The 27,251-nt window shown below is 49.7% G+C and overlaps 1 protein-coding gene across 4 annotated transcripts in view; it reads right to left on the bottom strand.

Annotated features, from left to right (window-relative positions):
* DNAH10 (dynein axonemal heavy chain 10) overlaps positions 1-27,251 on the bottom strand; it is a 175,747-nt gene that overhangs the window by 8,429 nt on the left and 140,067 nt on the right. For all 4 annotated transcript variants that reach the window (XM_031650880.1, XM_031650881.1, XM_031650879.1 and 1 more), the window contains 13 exons: positions 23,507-23,681; positions 17,635-17,816; positions 16,394-16,530; positions 14,946-15,163; positions 13,717-13,938; positions 13,269-13,416; positions 11,533-11,812; positions 10,452-10,681; positions 9,019-9,292; positions 4,045-4,149; positions 3,479-3,633; positions 2,084-2,238; positions 489-672 (listed from right to left, as the gene is read on the bottom strand). In XM_031650880.1, the coding sequence (XP_031506740.1) occupies positions 489-672; positions 2,084-2,238; positions 3,479-3,633; positions 4,045-4,149; positions 9,019-9,292; positions 10,452-10,681; positions 11,533-11,812; positions 13,269-13,416; positions 13,717-13,938; positions 14,946-15,163; positions 16,394-16,530; positions 17,635-17,816; positions 23,507-23,681 (2,465 nt within the window). The remainder of the gene's footprint in view (positions 1-488; positions 673-2,083; positions 2,239-3,478; positions 3,634-4,044; positions 4,150-9,018; positions 9,293-10,451; positions 10,682-11,532; positions 11,813-13,268; positions 13,417-13,716; positions 13,939-14,945; positions 15,164-16,393; positions 16,531-17,634; positions 17,817-23,506; positions 23,682-27,251) is intronic.

Below are 27,251 nucleotides of genomic sequence, written 5' to 3'. Positions count from 1 at the left end.
AGTGGGAGGATCGCTTGAGTCCAGGAGTTCAAGACCACCCAGGGCAACATGGTGACGTGTTTGTATTTTTGTCTACAGAAAATACAAAAAACATTAGCCAGGCATGGTGATGCATGCCTGTAGTCCCAGCTGCTACTGGGGAGGCTGAGGCAGGACGATCACTTAACAGTCAGGAGGTCGAGGCTGCAGCGAGCTATGTTCGCAACACTGCACTCCAGCCTGGGTGACAGAGCAAGACCCTGTCTCAAAAAGAAAAGAAAAAGGAAAAAAAAAAAAAAAAGCACAGCACCATGATCACAACACAAGGTTGTGAAATCATAACTATTATTGTCATCTACGCAGTGTTTCATTACTGCTTCTTTGCTCGGAAATGCATCCAACTTATTTGAGGCGTGGCACTCTCAGCTTAAATCCAGGTTAGCTCCTCCTTAGCAGACACCAGGGACCTCCCCTAAATGTAGAGCTTGTTCCTTTCAGCCACAAATTACCTTTTCTTGACCTTGACCCATTGCAAGGAATTTGAGGCGATTTCCTCCAAAACCACTTCGCTCTGCTAATTTCGTAAGATCACTGGCAGGGTCAGAGCCAGGACTCAGGATAAACACAATGGGCGAATTTGGAGTGCTCTGCTCAAAAATAGCTTCAAAGCTGATCATTGGGGGCTGTACATACCTGGTGAAAGAAACACAGTCAGAAAACTGTCCCGGGAGGACAGCTGCAGACCAGGGGCTGGCCTGTCTGATCAGTGCTGCCTCCTCCAGTGTCCAGAACCTTCTGACCCCTCCCCTGGGATAGCTCTTTGCAGTCTTCCCTGTTTTAGATTCTAGTTTCTATGCACGTCTCCCACCCTGATGGGGAACTCCTGTACCCCCTGCACGCTTGATTCAGTTGGTTTGTGCTGAGCTGGGCACCTCAGCTTGCCCTCCAGGTGGGCGTGCCCATGGCACAAAACCCTGAGGTTCCACAGGTGTGTCCTGAATGATCCACATCTTGAATTTTGAGATTTGTGTGTGGGTTTTTTGTTTTTCTTTTTCTTTTTTAATTGAGAGATATAATTTCACTCTGTTGCCCAGGCTGGAGTACAGTGGTACTATCATAGCTCACTGCAGCCTCAAACTCTCGGGCTCAAGCCATCCTCCCACCTCAGCTTCCTTAGTAGCTTGACTACAGGTGTGCGCCAGCACAGCTGGCTCATTTATTTTTTATTTTTTATTTTTTAGAGGCAGTATCTCGCTATATTGCCCAGGCTGGTCTCGAACTCCTGGCCTCAAGCAATCCTCCCACATCAGCCTCCTGAAGTGCTGGGATTACAGGTATGAGCCACTGCACCTGACCCAGACGTGCATTTTAAAATTCATTGCCAACACAAAGATACTGGGATATTTCAGGTAAAAATCTGAAGTCCTAGCTTCTTTCAGAGTCAGAGGATCCAGCCACTGTGGGTTCCCAGTGGCACATGGTATCAGTCAGCAGGAGCTAAGGGCAGCTGCCCAGGGACCAGGACTCCACCCAGCCTCATCACTCGCTGCCATGGCCTACTGGCTGCAAGGGCACATCTGAGCTGCAGTCCCACGCTCTCTGCCTGGCTTTGTACCCCATGCTAGAGCAACATTGTCCAGTGTGATGGCCATGAGGCACACGCGGCGACTCAGCACTTAAAATGTGGCTGGCCCCAATTGAGATGTGCTGTAAGTGTGAATTCACACAGGATTTTGAAGACTTAATACCAAAAAAAGCATGTAAAATGTCTCAATCATGTTCATATTGATTATACATTTAAATGATAATTTTAATATATTCATTTAAATAAAATATATTACAATTAATTGCGCCCATTTCTTTTCTAATGGAGCTACTAGAACTTTCGAAACTGCATATGTGGCTCACATTGAATTTCTTGTGACTAGCGCTGTTCTAGAATATTGAAGAATTCTAGAATATTGGCTATGGAATATTGTCCAGACAGGGTGGCGACAGCTGTCACGGGAGCTGGTCAGCCTCTGCTTTCTTTGAGCCCAAGGTGGGAGGATGCTGGCGATCCCACCCCACGAAAAGCGGCAAATCAACAAAACGACACACTTACTTCTCTCCCATTGTTACAGTCACATAGTCAGTCACTGCCCGATAGACCCGATCTACACGGAAACAGCGCAAAATAAGCAATTTCTGGAAAGGGGTGATGTTGTTATCGTAACCCAAGGGGAATGGAAACTGCTCCAGTGAATCCAGGTCATACCACTGGGAAAAGCAAAGAATATTCATTGTGGCATCAACTCAGAAATGACATAGGTCCCCATTTGTGTGTGAAGGTGGCAAAAGCCACTGGAAAGGGATGAGAATCTATAGGTGTAGTAACTGAAGGCCACCTGGTCAGATCTGTCATTCTCTACCCCCAAAGACTATGACATTCAGAAAGGAGAAACTGAGTCTTATTCACTGAGTGCCCATCAAGGGACATGGTACATGGTAGATGCCCAACAACTATTTCTGGGATGGATGGGTCGGTAGGTAGATGGATAGGTGGGTGCATGCATGGGTGGATGGATGGATGAGTAGGTGGGTGGTGGGGCGAATGGGTAGATGAATAGGTAGGTGGGAAAATGGATGGATGGGTGGCTGGGTGGGTAGGAGGGTGGATGGATACAGGGATGAATGGATGGATGGATGGATGGTGGATGGTGGATGAATGGTAAATGGATGGATGGTGGTGGTGGTGGATGGATGGATGGATGAAAGGATGGATGGATGGATGGGTGATGGGATGGAATGGATTTGACGGACGGCGGGCGGGCAGGCGGGTGGACGGATCACTGGCGGGACGAACGGACGGACGGACGGATGGACGGAGTGGGTGGATGCAATGGACGGTGGACGAATGGGTGGAAATGGACGGATGGGTGGTGGTGGTGGATGGATGGAATGGATGGATGGATGGATGGATGGATGGATGGATGGTGGTGGAATGGAATGGAATGGAATGGACGGATGAAGGGTGGATGGACATGGATGGAATGGATGGATGGATGGATGGTGGAAGATGGATGGTGGTGGTGGATGGACATGGATGGAATGGATGGATGGATGGTGGTGGACGGGGATGGAATGGGTGGTGGAATGGATGGATGGATGGATACAGGGATGAATGGATGGATGATGGATGATGGATGAGTAGGTGGGTGGGCGGGCAGATCGGTAGATGAATGGGTAGGTGGGTAAATGGATGGATGGGTAGGGTGGGTGGGTAGGTGGGTGGATGGATACAGGGATGAATGGATGGATAGATGGATGGATGATGGATGGATGGATGGATGGACAGGTACATTGACTCCTATACAACTAGCTGAATGAAGGAGACCCCAACTGGGGCGGAGGGCACACCACACACCAATGGGTTACCAAAGGGGTTGGGCCACAGTTGAGGTTTAGAGATTGTTGACATGTGGGGAAGGAGAGGAGGAGAAAGGGAGCATGGGCTCACCTCCTGCCAGACAGTCTGGTTATTCTCAACATCATCAGGAAGTCGCCCAAAGCTGTCTGAAAACATTTCTGATAAAAGAATAATATCTTCCCATCCTTGGTCAGACAACCAAGCGCAGGGCTTTTTTCTTCTGCTTTTCTCCAGGGAAATGTTTCCTAATCACAACGGAAGAGAAGCAAACAGCCGTTGTGCTGCCAACACAAAGCAGGCAACTCTGCTTTGACTTCTCTCACTTTTGGGGAAAAGTCCACTTCTCAAGAAGGAGACTGGAAAGAGGAGGTGGCCCGGGCTTGCCCTCGTCACCGCCAGTGACACCAACTAGGCGCTCAGTGTAGCATCCAGCTTCCAGCCTCAGGGTGGCCCCGAGACAGAGGCTGGCTGCTCCGAGTTCAACCAGAGCCTTTTCGGAGGCTGGAATGATCAACTGGAATAGTGATAAATGCAGTGCTGTTGGGAGCCAAGTTTTAAGGCGAATTTTTGTGATTGTCTGTTTTAATGGACAAACTTATATACACGTATCGTGTGGGCAAGGAGATGGGAGGAATGAAGCTAGGCAAATTCATTACCTTTTAGAAAGAAATCTAATTCTTCTTGAGGGACTCTCCCTTCTGCTTGTTCTATCTTGATGGTCATATTAAAAGAAAAGAGTAGCTTGTGCCTCTCAAACAGCCCTGGAGGGAAACATCAGACGAGCATTGATTTCTTTAAAAACCTGAGTTTCGTGCGCACGCTGTGCTTAAATGTAAGAGAAATGAAACACTCAAAGTGTATGGCTGCATTTAGCCCTCTCTGCACCCCATGTCCATGACTATCTAAGTGCACAAAAGATAAGCTCAGTTCCTAGGTCATGCCCCAGTCTGTAGTGACATGCTCCTGTATGTAACGGAAATGGCTGTGTCTACAGGAGGTGAAATCACACCATCCTGGGAAGAGGAAAAGCCAGCGAGGGGCAGTACAGTTGGGGATCAGAGCCACCCTCTCAACCGAAGGCAGGTTGTTTGCCTGACTCCATGGCATTCGTGTCCATTAGAGTCTAGGAGAGGTGTTGGCAAACTTTCTGCAAAGGGCCAGATAGTAAATATTTTTGGCTTTGGAAGCTAGATGGTCATAACCACTCAACTCCACCACTGTAGTGCAAAAGCAACCATAGACAATATGTATACTAATGGATATGGTCCTGTTCCAATAAAACTTAATTTACAAAAGCAGGCAGTGGGCCAGATTTGGATGCTGGCTAGGGGTTTGCCAGCCTCTACTGCAGAGGACACACACTCCATCAACAGACTCTTTATTGATGGATGCAAAATACCAGCTTTCTTTTTTGCTTTTTAACAGAAGACATGTGTTCCTGGAAAAAAAAATTGTGTAAGTCAAAATTCGTATTTGAATTCTACTTCATATGTGTTAGGAGGGTTGGCTACTTAAGTGAGTCCTATAGAAACAATCTCTTTTCTGCCCAACTGTTAAGGGCTAAATTATATTTCTCCAAACTTCATATGTTGAAGCCCCAGCTTCCAGTACCTCAGAATATGATGGTATTTGGAGACAGGGTCTTTAAAGAGATGATTAAGTTCAAATGAGGCCATTAGGGTGGGCCCAGTCCAACCTCACTGGTGTCCTTACAAGAGGAGGAAATTTGGACACACACAGACACTAGGGATTCACATGCAGAGAAGAAAGACTTTGTGCAGACACAGCAGGAAGACGGCCTCCTGCAAGCCAAGGGGAGCGTCCTAAGGAGAAACGAAATCTACCAAAACCTTGATTTTGGACTTCTGACCTCCAAAACTATGAGAAAATAAATTTCTGTTGCTTAAGCCACCCAGTCGGTGGTATTTTGTTAAGGCAGGCATGACAAACTTAATACAACAAGCACTGGTGCATGGAAAATATCACTGTCAGTGCAGTGTCTCAGCAAAAGAGGACTGGAAAGGGATGCAAGTGTGCCCTGTCCACCTCTGCTTTCTAAAGGTCGCTCTACAGGCCCCTGCTTAAAAATGGCCATTCTGAGTTTCTCCCAACTCCTTTCCAAAAACCAACTGAAATGGTGAGTTTTTTTGTTTGCTTTTGTTTTTTGTTTTCTTTGTGTGCAGTGGTGTGATCTTGGCTCACTGCAACCTCCGCCTCCTGGGTTCAAGCCATTCTCCTGCCTCAGCCTCTCGAGTAGCTAGGACTACAGGCACGTGCCACCACACCCAGCTAATTTTTGTATTTTTAGTAGAGACGGGGTTTCACCATGTTGGCCAGGATGGTCTCCATCTCTTGACCTCGTGATCCGCCCACCTCGGCGACCCAAAGTGCTGGGATCACAGGCGTGAGCCACTGTGCCTGGCCTAATGGTGAGTTTTTAAAAAAGGTATAAGCTCCCAGAAAATTGGAGAAAAGACAATAGCAATAAAATTTTGCAAGCGACTCCAGGTGCGGTTGCAGTGAGCTAAGATCGCACCCCTGCACTCCAGCCTGGACAACAGAATGACATTCTGTCTTTAAAAAAAAGAAAGAAAAAAGAAAAAAAGAAAAAAAAAACCCTGCAAGCTACAGACAGATGGACAAGTGATAATTGATTTAGCAGAGCTGAGAAAGTTGACTCTTACATGAGGAGGAGATAAAGCTGAGATGCAAACCACAGAATGCATCAAAAGCTCAGGAACTGGCAGTTCCAGATCCTTTGGAAGTGTGGGTGAATATGGGCTAAAAACAGGAAGATGGGTGGACAGCTTGTTTGACAAGCAGTCAGATCCCAGATCCCCTCTCACTCCATGCTGCCAGGCAACTGCCTGCCCCACCCAAGTGAACTTTGGAAAAGATAAAGCAGGGTCTCTGGACAGGGGAACACCAGGCATAGTTGAGGGGAAACCATACTGAAAAGATGGTTTTCAGCGCAAGTTTTCATGATGAATGCTGAAATTGACAGCCTTCTTTTCTCACATGCTTCCACGAAGACTGGCAGCCAGGGTTACATACTCTAGGAAAAGGCTGAAGACTCTTCACTGGGGAGTCTTAAGGTCTCGTGAGAAAAGAACTACATGTATTGGCATTTGAGAGTTCCTCCCATGACACAACAGAGAGGCGAGCCGCAAAATTCAGACGACAGGAAACAACCCAGCAATCAGGCAAGTTTCTTCCACAGATAAATGCAAGGGGTGGGGCAGACACGGTGGCTTATGCTTCTAGTCCCAGCACTTTGGGAGGCTGAGGCAGGAGGATCCCTTAAGCCCAGGAGTTCAAGACCAGCCTGGGCAACATGGCGAGACCACCATCTCTACAAAAAATTTTTTAAAAAATTATCTGGGCATGGTGGCATGCACCTGTAGTCCCAGCTACTGAGGAGGCTGAAGTGGGAGGATCACTTGAGCCTGGGAGGTGGAGGTTGCAGTAGGCTGTGATTGTGTCACTGCACTCCAGCCTGGGCATCAGAGCCAGACCCTGTCTCTAAAAATAAATAAATACAAATAGCCGGGCGCGGTGGCTCAAGCCTGTAATCCCAGCACTTTGGGAGGCCGAGACGGGCGGATCACGAGGTCAGGAGATCGAGACCATCCTGGCTAACACGGTGAAACCCCGTCTCTATTAAGAAATACAAAAAACTAGCCGGGCGAGGTGGCGGGCGCCTGTAGTGCCAGCTAATCTGGAGGCTGAGGCAGGAGAATGGCGTGAACCCGGGAGGCAGAGCTTGCAGTGAGCTGAGATCCGGCCACTGCACTCCAGCCTGGGTGACAGAGCGAGACTCCGTCTCAAAAAAAAATTAAAAATAAAAATAAAAATAAATAAATAAAAATAAAAATAAATGCAACGGGGAAAAGAGAGAAATTAAGTGACACAACCAATTATAACGTATAGACCCTTAATGAGGTCCTGATTTAAGCTAATGTGAAATATGACATATAAGACAATGGGAACATTTGAAAACTAGGTATGTGATGATGTTCAGGAATTATTAATTTGGGGGTATGATAATGGCCTTATGTCTACCTTTTTAAATAGAATCCTTCTATTTTATAGCAGGGATGGGCAAACCACAAGCCAGGGGCCAAATCCAGCCTGCTGCCTGTTTTTGCTAATAAAATTTTATTGGAACACAGCCATGGCCATTCACTTCCATATTGTCCAATGGCTGCTTTGTGCTACAACTGCAGAAATGAGTAGTTGTGGCAGAAATCACTTAGCCTTCAAAGCCTAAAATCCGACCCTTTCCAGAAAAAGTTTGCTGACCTCTGTTTTAGAGATACAAACTAACATACTTACAGATAAGTGATCTGAATAGGAAGCAAATTTTCAACATAATCTGGGTTGACGGGGAACCGTCTGGATTATATAAACAAATCCAGAGCTGATCATTGCCAGGTGAGAGGTGCGCAGACGATCATGACACTATTCTCTTTTGTATATGTTTTCCATAACAAAAAGTGTTTTTAAAAAATCAATGATTTAGGGGTTGAAATAGACTGTAGTCACTTTGGAAACAGTTTGGCAGTTCCTCAAAAGTTACACATTGAATTACCTATGATCTAGCAGTTGCCTTCCTAGATGCACCCCCAAGAGAATTAAAAACACACATTCACACAAAAACCTGCACACAAAGGTTCACAGGAGCATTGCCTTAATAGCAAAAAAGCGAAACAACCCAAATGCCCATCAGGTGACGGGTGAGTAAACACAGTGTGGTCTGTCCATACATGGAATGTGACTCAGCCACAGACAGGAACGAAGCGCTGACACACGCAGCAACCCGGATCAACCGTGAGGTCACGATGTGGAATGAAAGACGCCAGCCATGAAGTCACACACCCTATGATGCCATGGACATGAAGTGTTCAGCACAAGTAAACCCTTACAGACGGAAGGCAGAGTGGTGACTGCCAGGGACTAGGAGCGGGAGGCCGGGGGTGACTGCTAATGGGTGTGGGATTTCATTTCGGGGCTGGTGGACACGTTCCAGAGCGAGAGGGTAGTGATGGCTGCACAACTCTATGAATATGCTGTGAATCACCAAACTGTACATTTTTAAAGGGCGAATTTATGGTATGTAAATTGTATCTCAATAAAGCTATCTTAAAATTCAATGCTTTAAACATTCTTCTTGTAACATGAATCGCCACACTTAAGAATGCCATTGGGAGCTGGGCATGATGGCTCATACCTCGTCATCCCAGCACTTCGGGAGGCCAAGGTGGGTGGATCGTTCGAGCTCAGGAGTTCGAGACCAGCCTGGGCAACATAGTGAAACCCCATCTCTACAAAATACACAAAAACTTAGCGGGGCGTGGTGGCGTGCCTTGTAGTCCCAGCTACTCTGGGGGCCGAGGTAGGAGGATCACCTGAGCCTGGGAGGTGGAGGTTGCAGTGAGCTGTGATTGCACCACTGCACTCCTGCCGGGGTGATGGAGCAAGACGCTATCTCAAAAAAAAAAAAAAAAAAAAAGAAAGAAAGAAAAAAATGCCATTTGGTAAGTTTCTGTTTTCACAGACCACATTTCGTTAAAGCCACATCTGGCACACCAAGCTACACGAATGTGTCCTCCTCTGTGGGGATAGCTCACCCGTGCAGCCGTAGTTATAGATGTTGAAGGTCAGTGTGTCCATGATGTTCCTCAGGCGTTTCATGAGAATGGAATCGGGCAGCGACTTCTTCAGTGACAGCCCGAAGACCTCTAAGAAGGCAATCAGGGAGTACTGGTACATGGAGTTCACCAGGGCCATCTCAGACAGCACGAAGAACAGGATGGCCCCCCTCCTGGCTGCTGGCCGGTAGCCATCCCGCAGCCTGTCGATGTCCAAGGCTGTCTTCTCCGCCAGCTTGAGTTTCTCTGAGACCTGAAGAAAAGCACAAGTGACCCTGGAAACAGGGAGACTGAGAAGTGGGCAGAGGGCAGGAGGGGCAGGGGGACAGCAGAGAGGTACATGCAATGCTCCAGGGCTTTGAAAGCATCCAGGGACTGCAGGGGACCGAGGGCACCCACCCTCTTGTAGGAAGGGGTGAATATTTGTGGCTGATGCCCCTGCACCCAAGGCCCCTTCCTCTAGTAACACTGCTTGTAAGTCTCCAGGTACTGCCCTCTCCCTTTTCATCCCATATGGGGTTCCACCCAGACTCCAGGAGATGTGACCCAGGCCCAGCCAACCCGAGCCTAGCATCCCCAAGCTCCTGGGACTGGTTTGGGGTAGAAATGTGACTTAAGTGACTTCCAGGACCTTCATGGTAGGAACAGGAAGATTCTCACTTATCCCTTTGGGTTTAGAGCTGAGAGACATGAGGCCAGACCAGTCTTATGACCATGTAGGGAGCTGGCAGAGAATGACGCCAAGCCGGTAGAAGGCCCAGCCCAGAAATGGAGAGAAACCAAGTCCTCCTGGTATTTTTGAAGTCCTGGATCCAGCCCCACCTGAGGCCATCTCTGCACTTTTCTGCTTTCTCAGCTGATAACTTCCCTTTTGACTTAAGCCAGGCAGGGCTGGGTTTTCCATCACTCTCAATTTAAAGAGACTGACCTGATGCCTAAGGGTCCCTGGGAACACCTTTAGGGCTCCCCTCCCCATAGCACATCCCAATAGAGGTGGCTTTTTTTTTTTTTTTTTTTGAGACGGAGTCTCCCCCCTTCGCCCAGGCTGGAGTGCAGTGGCGCGATCTCGGCTCACTGCAAGCTCCGCCTCCCGGGTTCACGCCATTCTCCTGCCTCAGCCTCCCGAGTAGCTGGGACTACAGGCGCCCACAACCGCGCCTGGCTAATTTTTTGTATTTTTAGTAGAGACGGGGTTTCACCGTGGTCTCGATCTCCTGACCTTGTGATCCGCCCGCCTCGGCCTCCCAAAGTGCTGGGATTACAGGCGTGAGCCACCGCGCCCGGCCAGAGGTGGCTTTTTATCCCTGAGATCACCGAGCCCAGTTTTCTCATTGAGCAGACAGAGAACTGGATGCTCCAAAGGCGCATGCAGGCCCCGCCTGGCTCAGGGCCTTTTCCGCTGTGGCTGCTACCTCTGTTGCCTTGGATTTGGTCTCCTCCAGGGTGTGCACCAGGTCCACATTGTCCAGCATGTTCCCGGTGGACGTGGCCAGCTCCCGAAGGAGGGAATCTTCCAGGTCCTTGAGTAGGTTCTTGTTCTCGCTGGTCTCCTGGATGAGGTGCTCCCGCTGCTCCTCCAACTCCCGCCTCTCGTAAGCCACCAGCACGCTCAGCAGCTGGTCCTCCAGGCCCTTCAGCGTGACTGTAGGGGACAGTGAGAGGCCCTCACCACCTGCAGCCCCCGACAACGGTCTCTCCCGCTGCCCTGCTGTGATGGGACAAGCTTAGCGTGGGTCTCAGACAGCAGGTCAGAGGCACGAGGATTCACTGCCCACCAATGTCACTCTACAGCAGCAAGGTGGCAGACATGAGCAAAATAGCGATGCTGTGGTGCAGAGTGGTGGACAAATAGGAAAAAATGCACTGAAATAAAACCCAGGCTTCCACGGACTGGGGTACCAAGGTTTAAAGTATACCCAGATTGGGCACAGTGGCTCATGCCTGTAATCCCAGCACTTTGGGAGGCAGAGGCGGGAGGATCCCTCAAGCCCAGAAGTTTGAGACCAGACTGGGCAACGCAGAGAAACCCCATCTGTACGAAAAAAGAAAAAGAAAAAAGAAAAGAAAGTACATCCAAATCGAATTAACCTGTTTAAGCAGGTGCATGACAACCCTAGAGAATATGAGAGATAACATCCAATTTCTATCAGAATTCAACTGAAAGGAAGAAAAAAAATTCAACATCACAACACGTATTTTAAATACACGAATACAGAGTAACTTCCTGCCCCCACAGACAGACGTCCCATCCCACCCGTGTGTGAACACGTGAGCCCACAGCCCCGTCTCAGCGTGACTCACGACAGGTAACTCATAGCCTCACACCCTCTAAGTGGTACCTAATTGGTAAGAGCTGACTAGCCCGGATGTGCCTATGAGAGAACGATCTGGGATCACTGTGAGTGAAATGACGTCCCAGGAAAGCCTTGATCTCAGGTTGCGGTCTCCATCATAACCATCTTAATTAGCAGTGGAGGTTCTACACATTCTTACCGGTGTAATTGATGACCATAGCTTTCCCAAACACGGATGGGGAGTATCTGGGATTGGCCAGCTTGGTGTTTAGGTACAGTCTGAAATTTGAATCATAGTCAACTTCCTTGTCTCCCAGGATAATAAACTGCCGTCCTTGGGAGACTTTTATATTTTTTTCTAAGACGTTATCAATCACAGGATCGATGTATTCATCAACATCGCGGAACAGGAAAGGGGTCCCGTACTTTATGGACATCTCTAGCTGCTTGAGGAAGTCAGGGTCGTTAAAGGAAGCGACCTGGAAGAGAGGGGAGGCAGATGCTGAAAGCCCGCATGTTTAACTGTGGCCCTGCCAAATATAAAGGGAGAATGGCTTGGAAGTGGAAAGTGGATGAGCCAGGAACTTGGAGGGGCCAGAGGTGAAAAGAAGAGAGAAACAAGGGGTATAACGCCTATACACCATGAGGTCCAGGCTCAGGGCAGGATCTTGCTCAAACAGGGTGGAGAGGAAAGGAAGGGGATTCCTCAGGCCCTCCCCCTGTAAGCTAGAACCCCTTCTCTTTAAGAGACAGGGTAGGTGTTGGAATTAGACTAGGGGTAGGCTGACAATGTCAGTGCTCCCTGGCAGGCTGAGGGAAGAGGGAGTCTAGGGAAGTTCTGCCCTCATAGTATTTGCTCCATGAGAGCTCCATGTGCATTTTGGAGGCAGACTGTTCCCCTGACCCTGGAGTACAAACGGGCTCCCCCAGACAGCATGCAAATACCTGGGATCAAGGACCAGAAAAAAATAAGGAAAAGCTAAAATTGAAAATCATTAATTTGTTCATTAGTTCAGCAAAAAGCAATTGGGCCACCCCGGCAATTCCACTCCTAGGTATCGCCCCAAGAGAACTGAAAACACATGGCCACATAGAAACGTGTGCACCAACGTTCACGGCGGCGTTCTGCAAATAGCCAAAAAGAGGGACTACCCGACTGTCCCTCGGTGAATGGATGGATGAACACGATGTGTCTGTTCACACACCGGAATACCATTCAGCCCAAGGCAAGAATGACGCCCTGACACGCTACAGCAAGGACAGACCTTGAAGACATCAGGCTGAGTGAAAGACGCCAGACACAAAAGGCCACACAGCATCTGATGCCATTCCTAAGAAATGTCCAGAGGAGGCACATTCAGACGGAAAGCAGATAAGTGGCTGTCAGGGGCTCAGGGAGGGAGACACGGGAGGACTGGAGGGGTGATGGCTAAAGGATAGAGCATTTCTTGCAGGGATAATAAAAATGTTCTAAAATTGACTCTGGTAATTGGTATACGACTCTGTAAATATACTAAAACTCAAACGGAATTGCATGTGTTCAGTGAGGGAATGGTGTGGTATGTGAATTACATCTCAATCAAGCCATTACTCTCTCCTCCCCTGCATCCCCATCCCCCACCTCAGCTCCAAAAAACAGTGACTGAGCACCCAGACCACGAACCCCATACTGGGCAGAGGAACACGAAGCTGAGGTTGCTCGCAGCCTGCGAGGGGAGAGGCAGAGTTCACGGTGGTTTGCGCTGCCCTGGCAGACCCACAGGATGGAGGTGGAGGTGGGGGAGGGCTCCGCGTGGGGGTCAGGGTGGAAGCGTTTCTGCCCAGACTCGTTGAGGCTAGGGACTGCCAGGGACTGCCAGGTACAGGAGGCGGGAGGGGCACTCTCCAGAGAACAGGCACCGGGGACAGAAGACGCCCCGGGAGGAGCCGCCGTACCCGCAGATTGTTCTTCTCCTCTTTTCTCTTGATCCAGTTGAGGGCCTGCTGCTGGGGGTCGATGCAGAGAGGGAAGCGGCTGGCCCGGGTGGTGAGGATGCCATTCTGAACAGACAGCTCATCGGGGGGAAGGCCCTGGGATCCCCATCTGGAAGAAACAGCCGTCAGGAAATGAACTTTTCTCACCAATTTGTGAGCCAAGGGCTAAGGGTGGTAGGACTGGCCTTCCAGAACCATCTACCCATCCCCAGGCTGCACAAGCCTCCTCAGGCTCTAGGGAGAAGGGCTTCATGCTGGGTTTGCAGCTCGCCCAGCCACTTCCATGCAGTCAAGCCAACTGTGGTCCTGGCAATGCCCCCAGGCCATTGCCTCCCCGTGGGGTGACACCCATGTAGACCCCTTGTGCTAAGATGTCCCCTTCCTCCTGCTGGCTCAGGGTGCCACACACCTGCTGATCTCAACATCATCCGTGAGTAGGCTTTCCAGCCGGAAAGGCTGGCTCAGAGGAATCTCCCGCTCCAGGATGTCGTTTTGCCAAATCCGATTGACCATCTCGTCACGGAACTCCCAGGTGAAGGCTCCCTCGTAGCTCAGGAAGGCCGCGCAGAGCAGGCAGTCCCCCAGCAACTTCACGCGCCGGTGCATCAGCTCATCCAGGTCATTCAGCCACCTGGCACGGGAGGAGAGGGAGGCTGCCGTGAGCGGTTTACCTTCTGGCCACAACCAAAAGGAACATTCCGGAAGAACCAGCTTGATACCTTGCTAACAGGGCTAGCCAGACAGAAACATGTTTTGAGATATTCTTTCCTCATGGGGAACAGAGACCAACAGCTTATCTTGCAACTTCCCACCCTAGTGAACCTGGTGTTTGGAGCCAGCATCAAGCAGCGGGCTCAGTAAAGGCCTGTGGTCTTTATTAAGTAGTAATCACATTGCGTGGATCACCTTAAGTAGTAATCACGTTGTTTCCGAAGCCTTAATCAAAGACATATAAATCAGCCCAGCAGAGCTAACAAGTTCTGGCCTCACTCAATGACAGAATTCCACCCAAGATAAAAGAAAGCATCTGTTTCCTTTGGCCTCTTCCAGGAAATGCCCCAAGACTTAGGTTTTAGAAATACTGAAAATTGTTTACCACATGCAAACAGTGTTTTTCAGTGTTTTCTACACCACATTTACAGATGCCAGATTCAAAATTGTTGCCCTATTCGGTGAATAAGCTGTGGCCAAGCGGTCTTGCCCATAAAGATCAAACAGCCCCATCACTTAAGACTGAAGTCCAGGATTGAACAAGCCACTGGGACGCTTAGAAGGCATCCGTGCAGTGACAGTGATGGGCTTCTCCCACAGACTCTTCTAGAAAGGACCCAGGGGTTAGAGGTCACCAAGAAGTGAACACTCCCTAAACCTTGCTAAATGCTATGGATTTCTCCATCTCCACAGCTGCACTGCCTCCTTGACCCTTAGTAATTAATAAATAACACTCAGTGCCTAATAAAAACAATAGTCTATAAAATAGCCATTAGCTGCCATAAACATGGTAATAGGAAAATAAGACCTGGTCACGTGGTTTTCACATAAAAACACAACGTGAGATAAAGAATCAACATGGCGAGAAATTCTGTGGGTGACGTCCATTTACAAACGACAACAGGTGGGCTCGTGAGCCACGCTGACCTGATGTTTTCCGACCCCAGACCCGAGATGAGTTTGTCTGCAGCAATCAGCCGCCTCTCCATGATCTCGGCTTCCTCCTGCAGCTTCTGCTTTTCCAGTATGGCGGCCTCGTATTTGGCACCCAATGTTTCCAGCTCTTTCTGAATTGCTGCCAACTCATTCTGGATCCTTTCCAGTTCCCGTTTAGTGAGGTAAAAATTCCGCTCCAACCTGGCCACCTAAGTAAAGACAATTTGCAGAAAGGTGGGGAAAAGGACCATGGTGGGGCCGTGATACAATGGCCTCAAACCAGGCCACATGTCCAAACTGCTCTAATGGTGTCTGTGCTTTTCGGAGCCACTATGTGCTATATTGAGACACGTGGCTTCTTAGTTTCTTCTTCAACTGTTTGCTGCAAAAACTCTATGTCCCATTAGAAGACACAGCACCTAAGTTATCAGATGGTTGTACTTTCATGTACTGAGATCACAGTAAGATGACACTGTGGTTCTAAGTCAAAAACTCAGAAGAATATATCATAGACAATAACAGTATTTCTATTGGTTCTAAGTTTTCTGAATAATACAATTCCGAGCTATAGAGCAAGGTCACAATATGACTCAAAATGATCAAATCAACCGTATTCTCTTTGTATTTTGTGATCTACCTGTGACTTTGGCCCCGCTGCTCTCCACTGGGGTAGGTTTGTCCCCCAGGGGATGTTTGGTAATGTCTGGAGATATTTCTGGATGTCACAGCTTGGAGGGAGGGTGCTACTGCCATCCAGTGGGGTGAGGCCAAAGATGCTGCTAAACATCCTGTAGTGCCCATGACAGATCCCCCAGGACAGACCCCCCCAGGACAGACCCTCCCACTACTGCCAGGCAGCACTTTAGTGGTGCTGCAGCTGAGAAACTCTGCTTTGACCCTAGAGAAACAACTTTAAACATCTTTATGTCTTTTTTTTTTTTTTTCGTTTTTGAGACAGGGTCTCACTCTGTCACCCAGGCTGGAGTGCAGTGGTACAATCACGGCTTACTGCAGCCTCCCAAGTAGCTGGTGTGCCACCATGCTCGGCTAATTAAAAAAAAAATTTTTTTGTAGAGACAGGGTCTCACTATGTTGCCCAAGCTGATCTCAAACTCCTGGGCTAGAGTGATCGTCCCGTCTGGGCCTTCCAAAGTGCTGGATTACAGGCGTGAGCCACCGTGCCTGGTCTGAACATCTTTATACCACACTTTCACAGAAAGTTTGAAACTCTTTCAGACCTCGGTCTTGTCCACCACCCACACTGTGCCTAAGTGATAGTGGTGTTTCAGGATTACCATTTATTGGGGGGCAGGGGGAAAGTTTATGCAGTTTAAAGTCAGAACCTTGGGAGAATTTTCTCAGCAAAGGTGTGTACTGTGAATTCTGACTCTGAAGGGGTCTCTTGGCAGTGGTGTGGCAGTCTTACATTCGGGCAATACCTTCTCTCTTTTGGGCTTGATCTCTCTGAAAACATCACAGTAGCCCATTACAGCTTCGACAAATTTCAGCATCCCCAGCCCGGCTTTGCTGACAGCTTCCATTTCTTCAGTCGTGGTATTAAGAGTCTTCAAGAGGCCTAACGTGAAACATGCAATAATTTTTATGAATGGCAAGCTTCATCTTGGGAACATAAAATAGACAAAATAAGTGTAACTAGTTTCTTATTCTTCAGTGGCCCCGTGAGCAGGATGCACACAGCTCTCCTACGGCCAACAGCGTGGTGTCAAACCAGAATGGGTTCTGCATAAACCAATGTTTCCGATGTGGGCGAGGGGCATGGTTTACTGCTACCCAGGACGCGGGTGTCATGCAGGAGACCCGGGGCATAACGGAGACTCCCAACTGGGCACCCACGTGGCTAACTGGAATTCACAGGCCATTACAGGTCACCTGTTACCTTCACCCGCACCCTCACCCCAGGAGTAATTTCACATACACGGAAGTCCATCCAATGAAGATTCAGATAGAGGGAGTGCGTTGGGTTTTTGTAGTGATTGGGGTCATTTGTGTTGAGTTTGCTTTTGTTTTTAAGGGGCTAAGAAAAAGCATTTGATAAGAGTCTAAATAAACCATCAAACACAGTGTGAACTTGTATTGCATTTCGCAAAGACTAACACCATTCCACTATCACCGCCTGGTTGAGCATTGGGCAGGGTCAAGAACTGAGCTCAAAGGGAACTCAGTCCTGTAACCAAAGATGGAAGAGAGGCTGGCCATCAGTGATGCTGGCCACCCCCATGCCCACTCCCCAGGGACCTCCAGAAGACTTGATACTGACAAGAGAAAGGCGGGAAATCAAGGTCGGACCAGCTCCGGGCTTCTGCATGTGCACGGAACAGCACAGACAGAACAGCACTGGGTGAGACGCACAGAAGACAAGGCTGGGCTAGGTTCCAATGAGAAGATCTTGTTTCCTGACAGGGAGAGCTAGGACTAGTGCTGAATGGAAGCCTCAGTGGGCACGGCTGCCACCGCCCATCCCCAGCCACTCTCCCAGGGTCATGTCACAGGGCTGCTGTTTTCCTCTGGTGACCATCAGTTGCCTGCTCCATCTGATACCATCTGACCAGAAGGGGAGGGCCTGCCCACAACAAGCCTCCTTGCCCTCCATCCCTGTCCCAGAGCCTGAGATGCCAGACCGAGATCCATCCTGGCGACTCCCATACGTGGCGACACTCACCTTTGATGTTTTTCACTTGGCTCTGGGTAATCGAATCAAAATCGATCTCCATCAGAGACCTCAGGAAATTCGGGTCGGACATCATGCCCTTGGCGGTTTTCCAGTTGAGCTCTTTGTACCCCTTCATGATGAGGATGCATTCACAGACCGTCTGCACCTGCTTCGGGGGCTTAGCAAACGACCTGGCGAGAAACGAAGAAACCAAGGCACACGTGGGTCAGTCCAGGGATGTGGCCAGGATCTGGCCTGAAAGAGAGCTCCAGAAAAAGGAGCTCAACTAAAAGGCAGTCCCTGGAGCTGATGCTGCATGGAAACGAAAGAAGCCAGGTCCCAACACAAACCGCACTCCTGGGTGGGAGCGTCCCTAAGGGCGGGGCCGGGTCCCCCTCTCAGGTTCCAGACCAGGCGCCTGGAACACAGCTGAATCATGGTGCAGGGACAGCATTAAAATACAAACCCAGGCCATCCCCGGAGCGTCTGGATCAGTGGTTAGGGTGGAGCCTGAGCACCTATGTTTTAATTACACCCTCGGCTGATTCCTCAGACTCTAAATGGTGGTTGCTGTCATTATTGTCATTATCATCATCATCACCACTATCACTACCACCATCATCTTTCCCCATTTACTAGATGGAGAAACAGGGTCCCAGGAGCTTCCATGACTGGCTGTGCTGACACCACCTGCGAGACCTGGGGTCCCTGCATCCTGGGCTCTTTCCAGCCTATGCTGCCCCGTAATTGTTCTCTGTGGCTTTGGTAAGACTAGATCATCACTCTGCTCCTCCAGAACTCAGATGTCCACTGCCCTTGGTCCTCTGGAGAACCAGAACTGCCAACGGAGCAGGAGACAGAACAGCAGCGCTGGTGCAAAGGCCGGAGAAGGAACCGAACCCATCTCACTGGGGCATCCTGCTGCCAGGCAAGGTCAACGAAAGCCACAGAAGTCTCCCAGACCACGCTATGGAAAGACAGAAGTGGAAGGAGAATAGCACAGAGAAGGCAAAGCAGGAAAGGAAGGAAAAGGAGAGAAGGGCAGGAGACAGAGGCCCCAGAGGACACGGAAGCAGTATGGGGGCGGCCAGGCAGGGGCCCAGGCATTTGGGCTCTGGTAGGAGGCTGGGGTGAGCCAGAGAAGAACGAGGGGAATGGACAGAGAGGGAGACACATGCACAAGGATAGAGACAGAGATAGGGAGACAGGGAGGAGACAGGGAGACAGGGAGACAGGGAGCAGACAGCCTGAGCAGACAGCAACCTGGAGGCTTTCTGCAATGAGCAAATCCCCCACCCCTCCTGACCCTGGCACGCTCACACACTCCCACGCAGGCAGCAGAGGAGAGAGGGCCCCATAGTGTACGGACAAGCCAGGGCAACGGCCGGGAGGGAGGACGCCCACACTTCAGCACAAAGCCCAGTGATAAAGGAAATGGCCCTGAGTCACCAGGGAAAGGCTCGATTATGCTGGTGTCGGCTGCTTAGGAAAGTGGCAGCAGCCTGTCCGAGTGTCTTTAAAAGGTTCCTTCAGGGTGGATGGAAACCAGGCCCCAGCCACTGCTCTGTGAACAAGCAGGTAGGGAAAGAATGGGGGAGATGTTTTCAGATTCAAGACAGAAAGAGCCCAGGCCTGAGGCGGGGTCCCGAGCCCTTGGGCAAGTTAGGAACCAGCCAGGGGTGTCAGTTTTCCTATCTGTAAAGTAGAGACACAGAACCAGACCCTTCCAGTTCCCAAATCCTCTGAGTCTATGAAAGTGAAGTTTTCTGCTGTTGTGTTACAGGCCACGCTCTGGGATCTCACTTATCGAGAACACACCACTTTCCACAATGCCGGATGACCGAGCTGTGTGAAATATTGAGGGTGCAAGTCAAGAGAAATGGAGATGTCTGTTTAATTTGATTCCTTTCTTCTATCACCAAACAAACTTGGGAATGAGAAAGGGAGAATGATATGCTACCCTCCCTAGAAGAAAATAACCATTTTAAGCCCCACTCCCCGCCTCCCAGCGCTCTACCCCTGGCACAGCAGCTGTCTCTGCTCTTTCTCCAGCCGAGCTCCTTGCAGCCTCAGAGAAGCTGCCCCCTCCACCCTCCATGACCATGACTAGGTCAGGTCCCAACATCCACTGTCAGAGCAGCAAGGACCTTTCCTTCCTAACCTAATCCTACATCATTTCCCCATGCACATGGGATTCCTATAGGAAAACAGAGTGCCAGCTCCATGCAGTGAAGGCCCTGCCTGCCTGTCTCACTGCTGATCGGCCCCAGTGCCTGCTCAGGGCAGGGGTGGGGTGGGGTGGGGGACAGACACCCAATGACTATTGAATTGAAAGGAAGAAAAGTAAAAATCAAAAGCCAGCAACAAAGGGAGACTTTTATACTTTTATAGTTAGAGAAACATCTACTTCTAATCTTCATGACTCTTCATCTTCCTGCCTTAACATTTAATGTTTCCACAAAGAGGATTGAGTATGATAAGAAGGAAACGCTTCTTAAGGACTTAAAAGATTATAAAATTGTCAAGATGTAAGTGCTGGCTCATTGTGCTTAACATCCAAATGACCTGAGAAAAGCCAGATTTTAGTCATCTGGAAAAACTCAAATTGGATCCAAACTCACACAAAACCCCAGGAAAAAAATCCTCAATAGATAAAAGATTTAAATATAAAAAATTAAACCATAAGAATACAAAAAGAAATCATGGGGAAATTATTTTACAATCTTACAGTGTAATCAGGTCTTTTAACTAGGACACAATATCCAAAAGCCACAAAATAGGTTGGGTGCAGTGGCTCATACCTGTAATCCCAACACTTTGGGAGGCTGAGGTGGGTGGATCACCTGAGGTCAGGAGTTCGAGACCAGCCTGGCCAACATGGTGAAAGCCCCTCTCTACTGAAAATACAAAAATTAGCCGGGCATGGTGGTGGGTGTCTGTAATTCCAGCTACTTGTGAGGCTGAGGCAGGAGAATCGTCTGAACCTGGAAGGTGGAGGTTGCAGTGAGCCGAGATTGCGCCACTGCACTCCAGCCTGGGTGACAGAATGAGACTCTGTCTCAAAAAATTAATTTTAAAAAAGTCACAAAATAAAATATTGCTAAAATCTGCCACATAAAAATAAACATACATGGCAAAAACAAACACACACACAAACCTCCTAAACAAAGTCAAATGGCCCATGGCAAACCAGGAAAAGATCTGCAACTCACCTTATGGATAAAAAGCTGATCTCCCCATTGTATAAAAAAGCCCCTGGAAATGGTTTTGAAACAAAAAGCAACAATAACCACGGCCCAACAGATAAGCAAACCAAGTTCACAGAAAAGGAAATACACATAACTCGTAGACACATTTTTCACATAGGAAAAAAAAAGGCCAGCCTCACTCACACTAAGAGAAATGCAAATTGAAACTACACAAATACCACTTTTCATCTACAACATGTGAAAAATCCAAATGTGATCGCTCCCCCTGTTGGTGAGTCTAGGAAAAAGCAGGTACTGCTCACTTGGATTGTTGGTGAGGATAAATAGGTTCCATTCCCATGGCTGGGACTAGGCAACAGCTATGCACATTATAAATGCCTACACCCCGGAACCCAGCAATTCCACTTCCAGAAATGTATCCTGCAGGTGGACTCTCCCAGGTGCACAATTAACTATGCTCAGGTTTATTCTTTGCCACGCTATTTGTAAACGCAAAAGACTGGAGACACAATCAACTTATTTAACAAACTCATCAGTAAGGGCTTGTTAAATAAATTATGGCACAGCCACACAATGGAATGTGGAGGAATGTTCTAAAATATCAGGGAAGTTCATCATATATCAACACGCAAAAGATCTCCAAAATATATTGCTAAGCAGAAAAGATGCAGAAAGATATGCATAGGGTGTTACAGTTTGTATATAAAAGAAGGATAAAAGGATTTGCAGGTATATCTTGCTCTCCAAACCCTCAGAACCTGAAGTCAGGAACAGAAGAGACCCTTGTGTACCTGGTTGCCTTGGTCATGCATGAAAATCCTCGGGATGTGTATACGAGAAATGATATACCCACACTACCTGTTGCAGCGTGGGAAGGTGACCAGAGCTGATAGAGGACACAGTGGCCGTGGGCTTTTCCCAGCATACCTTTTGGATGCTGGAGCCATAATCATGGCTAATGCTTACACGGCTCTGACCATGTGCCCAGCCCAGTTCTTCACATATAGGCTTATATGATCCTCATGAAGACACTGATGCAGCTGAGACAATTCTTATTCACATTTTACAAATGAAGAAACTGGAGCACAAAGAAGTTAGATGACTTGCTAAACGTCGCACAGCAAAGAGGCAGAGCCATGTATGAATGTGTAAAAATTATTCCTTTTGTACTTTGGCTTTCTCAGGGGTGAGCTGGGCACCTGTCTGCAATGCCTGTCTCACTGCAGGGGACACACGTCAAGCTCTTTATCTGGCCCCATGGAAACTCCTTCCCACCCCTCCACCTTGGCTTGATGGAAGGGACTCACCCTTCCTTCTCTTCAAATAAATTCCCTTCAAAAATCCTTCCTAGTCTCTGCTCTCACGATGTTTTTATGCTGCTGACCTGGGAGTGGTGCCCTAAATCCTATTACCGGTAGCTAGATATTCCCCTGAGAGAATGTGTGTGCAGACCGTGTCTCCTACCCTCCGCTGGGTGTGCACTTCCACTGTGTCCTGGCACCTCAGCCTCAACTTTCAATGCTTAGTGCTGAAGTTTTAATACATCCATCCTTATACCTTCCTTGACACCATTCTCAACACTGAAATAATGACTTCTTGCTGACAACAGTGGCACCTCCAAGTGACCTCCCAAGAATGAACCAGGTCCCCTGTCCTGGAATGAGCTAAATTCTGTGTTCAAATTCACAAATGTTTCATTAACAAGAAAACAAGGGCACGGCCTTGGATAAGGAGTGCTGCTCAGCCTTCACAGGCAGCACAGAGCCAGAGAAACAGGAAGCGCGGGGAACACGCACTACTCCCCCGGGAGCCCAGAACGGAAGCCCACTACTGACCCAGGAATGGAGCCTCTTGGATGCGAGACCTGTGTGTGGGGCCAGGAAGACTGATCTTCCGGATGAAGAGTGAGGAAGGAGAGAACTGAGGCTCCCACGCCGGGGGGTCTGTGTGGGGCCAGGCAGCACAGGGGCAGAGGCAGTGGGCAGAGGCTGGCACCAGAACATTGTTCCCTCCTTGGGCTTTACTCACAAGACTCAACTGACCATCAGAGTCCAGGAACAGTGCCCTGGGGAGACCAAGCCTTGCGGGGAGAAAGTTTGCTGGCCCAGGCCACACCAGGTCACCCTCGCTGACAGCAGATGAGCCCTCTGGTGTGGGGGACAGGGTCGTCTTACAGATTGATTTACAAGATGTATGGGGGCCTCAATAGTGACCTACTCTCACCCTCCTTGAAAGCCTCCTTGGCCAGAAATGGATTCAGGCATCGCCAGTCTGGCCGTGGTGTGCACACATCTCTGCCTAGCTGTTTTCAGCAGGGCTCGCCCTGTGTTGAGCACTCTGCCCCTGCGAGGGCAGACACTTGCGCCCACGTGTTCCATGAAGAGCACTGTTTTACCCCACTCCATCCTTCCCTTGGCCTGGGTTCAAGGTCGGCAGGCCCTGCTTCCTACTAGCCAGGGGAGCTGGATGCCTGGGGTGCCGCCTCATCTCCCTGGGCCTCGCTTTCCTCATCCGAAAATGAGGGCAACAACAGTTCCCACCGCGGAGAGAGCCAGGCGCAGAGGCAGCACCTGGTGTCGGCTCCTTCGTAAGCTCCTGGTCGCCACGATCATGGCGACTACTGGCCTGCAGAGGTGGAACGGAAGCCCAGAACGGCGGCCCGGGCGCGTTACCTAATCTCAGTCACGTCCGACTTGTCCAGCTTCTGCAGCTCCAGCTTCGCGGCCTCCAGGATGGGCATGACCTCCTCCAGGGTCGTCTCGGCCTCAGCCTTCTCCATGGCAATGACCTTGTTCTGCTCCTCTATCTCTATGGCCTTTTCCTCCGCCAGTTTCTTCTTCTCCTCAGCTGCAGGGTGGGGCAGGGGTGAGTACACTTGGGCTCAGAGGAGATGCACTCGTGGCCACCGGCTCTGAGCAGAGTGCAGTCCTTAAAGGTTGGCTTGAGCCCCAGTGGGGATCTAAGGAGCTTTGGCCAATGTGGCAGCCTTAGTGATCCCGGTGGGACAGAAAACCCCACCATGCATGGGGCCTCCAGCACCAGGCAGCCACCCTGACTCCGACCTTCCTCAACTGGCCCACCTGTGTCCCATCCACTCCATCCAGGACAAATCCCGTGGCTCCTGATAGCCCCCAGCCCTGCCTCGCCGGTGTTCACTAAGGATGCCGGGGGCCCCCTTCCGCTTACTGGCTCCCTGCGATCTCCTCCTTCTGCCTCTCATCACCTCTTCCTACGCTCACTTTGGCCCAGCCAGAGCCGCCCTCTAACGAGGCTGCCCCTGTCGCCTTCTCTCTCTCTGCCTTGCCGATTTGCTTCATGACACCGATCACAATCGGGAAGTTTCACTTCACCGTTGACTGATTCACTGTCTGGGTGCCCTCACTCACTAGGATGTCAACACCTCCCCGAGGGCTGGAACCCCAAAACCTAGAGCAGGGCTTGGCTCACAGTGGTTTGAACAGTGTCACCCCACCAAAATTCGTGCCCACTGGGACCTCAGGATGTGACCTTATTTGGAAGTGGGGTCTTTGTAGATGAAATTAGTTAAGATTAGGTCATACGGGGTTAGGGTGGGCCCTAAATCCAGTGCCTGGGGTCCCTATCAGAAGGCCATGTGGAGACACACAGGGAAGAGGGGCGTGTGGCAATGGAGACAGACACTGGAGCGGTGCATTTATAAGCTAAGCTAAGGAATACCAAGGGCTGTCAACAACCCTGGGAAGCTGGAAGGGGCATGAAAGAGTCTTCCCCTAGAGCCTTCAGAGGGAGCGTGGTCCCGGCACCTTGATGTCAGACTTCGGCCTCCAGAACTGTGAGAGAATACATTTCCGTTGTTGGCCGGGCGTGGTGGCTCACACCTGTAATCCCAGCACTTTGGGAGGCTGAGGCAGGTGGATCACCTAAGGTTGGGAGTTCGGGACCAGCCTGGCCAACATGGAGAAACCCTGTCTCTACTAAAAATACAAAAATTAGCTGGGCGTGGTGATGGGCGCTTCTCAGCTACTCAGGAGTCTGAGGCAGGAGAATCGCTTGAACCCAGGAGGCAGAGGTTGCAGTGAGCTGAGATGGCGCCACTGCACTCCAGCCTGGGCGACAGAGCGAGACTCCGTCTGAAGAAAAAAAATTAATTAATTAATTTTAAAAACTAAATGTCTGTTGTTTTCAGCCCCCAGATCACGGTGCTTTGTTACAGCAGCCCCAGGAGATGCATGCAGCAGGCCTTCTGCAAACAGAGGCTGGCTGCAGAGGCTCTGCCTCCCCCATGCTAAGGTCTCTCGGAATCCATCTCCACAGCTAACAAGCCAGCATTGGCACTTGCATTGTGCAAAGCCGTGCACGGGCCCTGACACTGTAAAGGTCCCCAGCCCAGGCACTGCTTCTCCCTGGGGCAGCAGGGGGATGAATGCGTCAGAAAAGGGTAGCAAGATCACAATTGTGGAACCTTCGGAACAGAAGAGCAGAAGAAAGGAAGCTGTCTAAGCTGTGAGCATGCCGAGGCGGGGGTGGGGCCAGCAGGAACAGAGCACAGAGGTAACAGGGCCACCAGAGCTGGCTGGGAAGGAAGAGGGCTGGTACAGGCCTCGGGAACCTCAGGGTGGGGAGCAGCCTGCAAAGGGGTCCGGCCAAGCCAGGTGCTTGAGTCATGTTGAGGAGCAAAATGATGGGCTCTTTCAGCCAGGCAGGAACACAGGCTGGAGGCTGGGGCAGGTGCTGAAGAGCCACCCTCAGGAGAAACAATTGTTTGCACCCCACCCTACCCTCTGCAGGACTTGTCAGTGTATCCCATTCCTATGGCTACCATTGGTTTGGGCAAGGGCATGTGACTCAAATCTGTCCAATCACAGCCAATTCTGGGAGCTTTGTGGGAATGCATGGGAAAGAAGAGCCCTCTCTCCCCTGGGGATGCTGAGCTAATAGGATGCCAACCTCATGCGGGAGGCTCCCAAACTCTCAGCATGGACAGAGCCTGCTGCCTGAGATGAAGCCTAAACAGAAGACAGCAGAGCCAAGAAAGGGAAGGAAAGATTCCCACTGATACACTTGAGTCCTAGATCCAGCTGTGCCTGAAGCCAGGATGCCTCTGGAATCAATGTGTTTCCACTTTAGATTAAGGCACTTTGAGCTCAGTTTCCACCATTTGCAACCAAAATAGTCCTGATCGGGACAGGCAGCCTGGAAACAGAGATCCTAGATGAAGCTTCCTCCAAAATTCCAAGTGGGAGCAAGGTGACCCTGGACAAGGATGACGGCAATGGGGAAAGAAAAGCAACCACAGGTAGGAGAGGCACTAAACATGGGTGTGGCAAACAGGTCGTCCTCAGTACAAACTGCAGCCTGGGCACTGGGGGAGGGGCTCTCTTGGTTGTGAGCTTCTTCGAGGCAGGGGTTGAGTCTCATTCAGTTTCTAGCCCCCACTCTCCCTACCATGGTGCCTGCCATGAAGCTGAAGTCAGTGTCTGCTGATTGGACAGATGAATACGTGGAATAACAGCTTCCTTCAAGACACTTCCAGTCTAGTTTTACATCTAAGGGGCCAAGAATGTATAGTTTTTTACATCTAGGGGGCCAGAAATATATAGTTTTTAAAAGACAGATCAAAGCAAAGTGCAGCTATGTGGGAATGAGGCATTTGATCAAAGTTCTGGTAGAAGAAACACGGATAGGAAGAGAGACGTGGTATGGATATTCTCAGCAGACCGAAGGGAGAGGAAGAGCAAATTACTGCAGGACTCACACGGGCACGAAGAGGTGATGCTGTGAGCAGGCGACAGGGTGTCATGGGAAATTAGGTGGGCAAGATGACATAGAGGGATTGATGATGGCCACAATGAGGACTCAGCATCAAAACAGGCAGCAGGGAGTTGCCACAGATTCCTGGGAAAGGATATCTATCGATTAAGTTGCTTTGGTTGCAAGCAACAGAAGCTAACAATGGTCGAGTTAAGAAAAATGTGAAATTGTTATAAGAAGACATGGTAGCTCACGGACATGGAAGATGCTGAAACACATAAACCAGGGGCGCCTGGGGGTCTGGGCTCAGTCACTGAATGCAGTCTCTTCACAGCACTGCCATGCAATAAATGAACTCAAATAATCTTCAGTCTTGTTGGCTGACTCAAAATGTGCAGTCCCAGATAACTTCTAATTGGTCTGCCAGGGTTAGAATAAGCCCATCCTGATGGCAGGCACTGGGAGTTGGGGAGAGGCAGTTTGCCAACACCAAGTTAGGGTGCTGTTGCCAAAGTGATGACAAATGGATCCTGTGCACAGGGCCGGGTGCAATGACAAAGGAACTGAACCGAGATGACACTTAGCAGCAACACAAACACAGGCCAGCAGAAGAAGGAAGAGGCAGGCAGGTCGAGTAGCATCTGCAGGAATCTGAGACTGAGCTGGGGCGGGTACACATCAGAAACC

This window comes from Papio anubis, chromosome 9, assembly GCF_008728515.1.
Source record: "Papio anubis isolate 15944 chromosome 9, Panubis1.0, whole genome shotgun sequence".
NCBI lineage: Eukaryota > Metazoa > Chordata > Mammalia > Primates > Cercopithecidae > Papio > Papio anubis.
The sequence above is the reverse complement of the archived record's forward strand: the minus strand, read 5'-3'. Positions and strand labels throughout refer to the sequence as shown.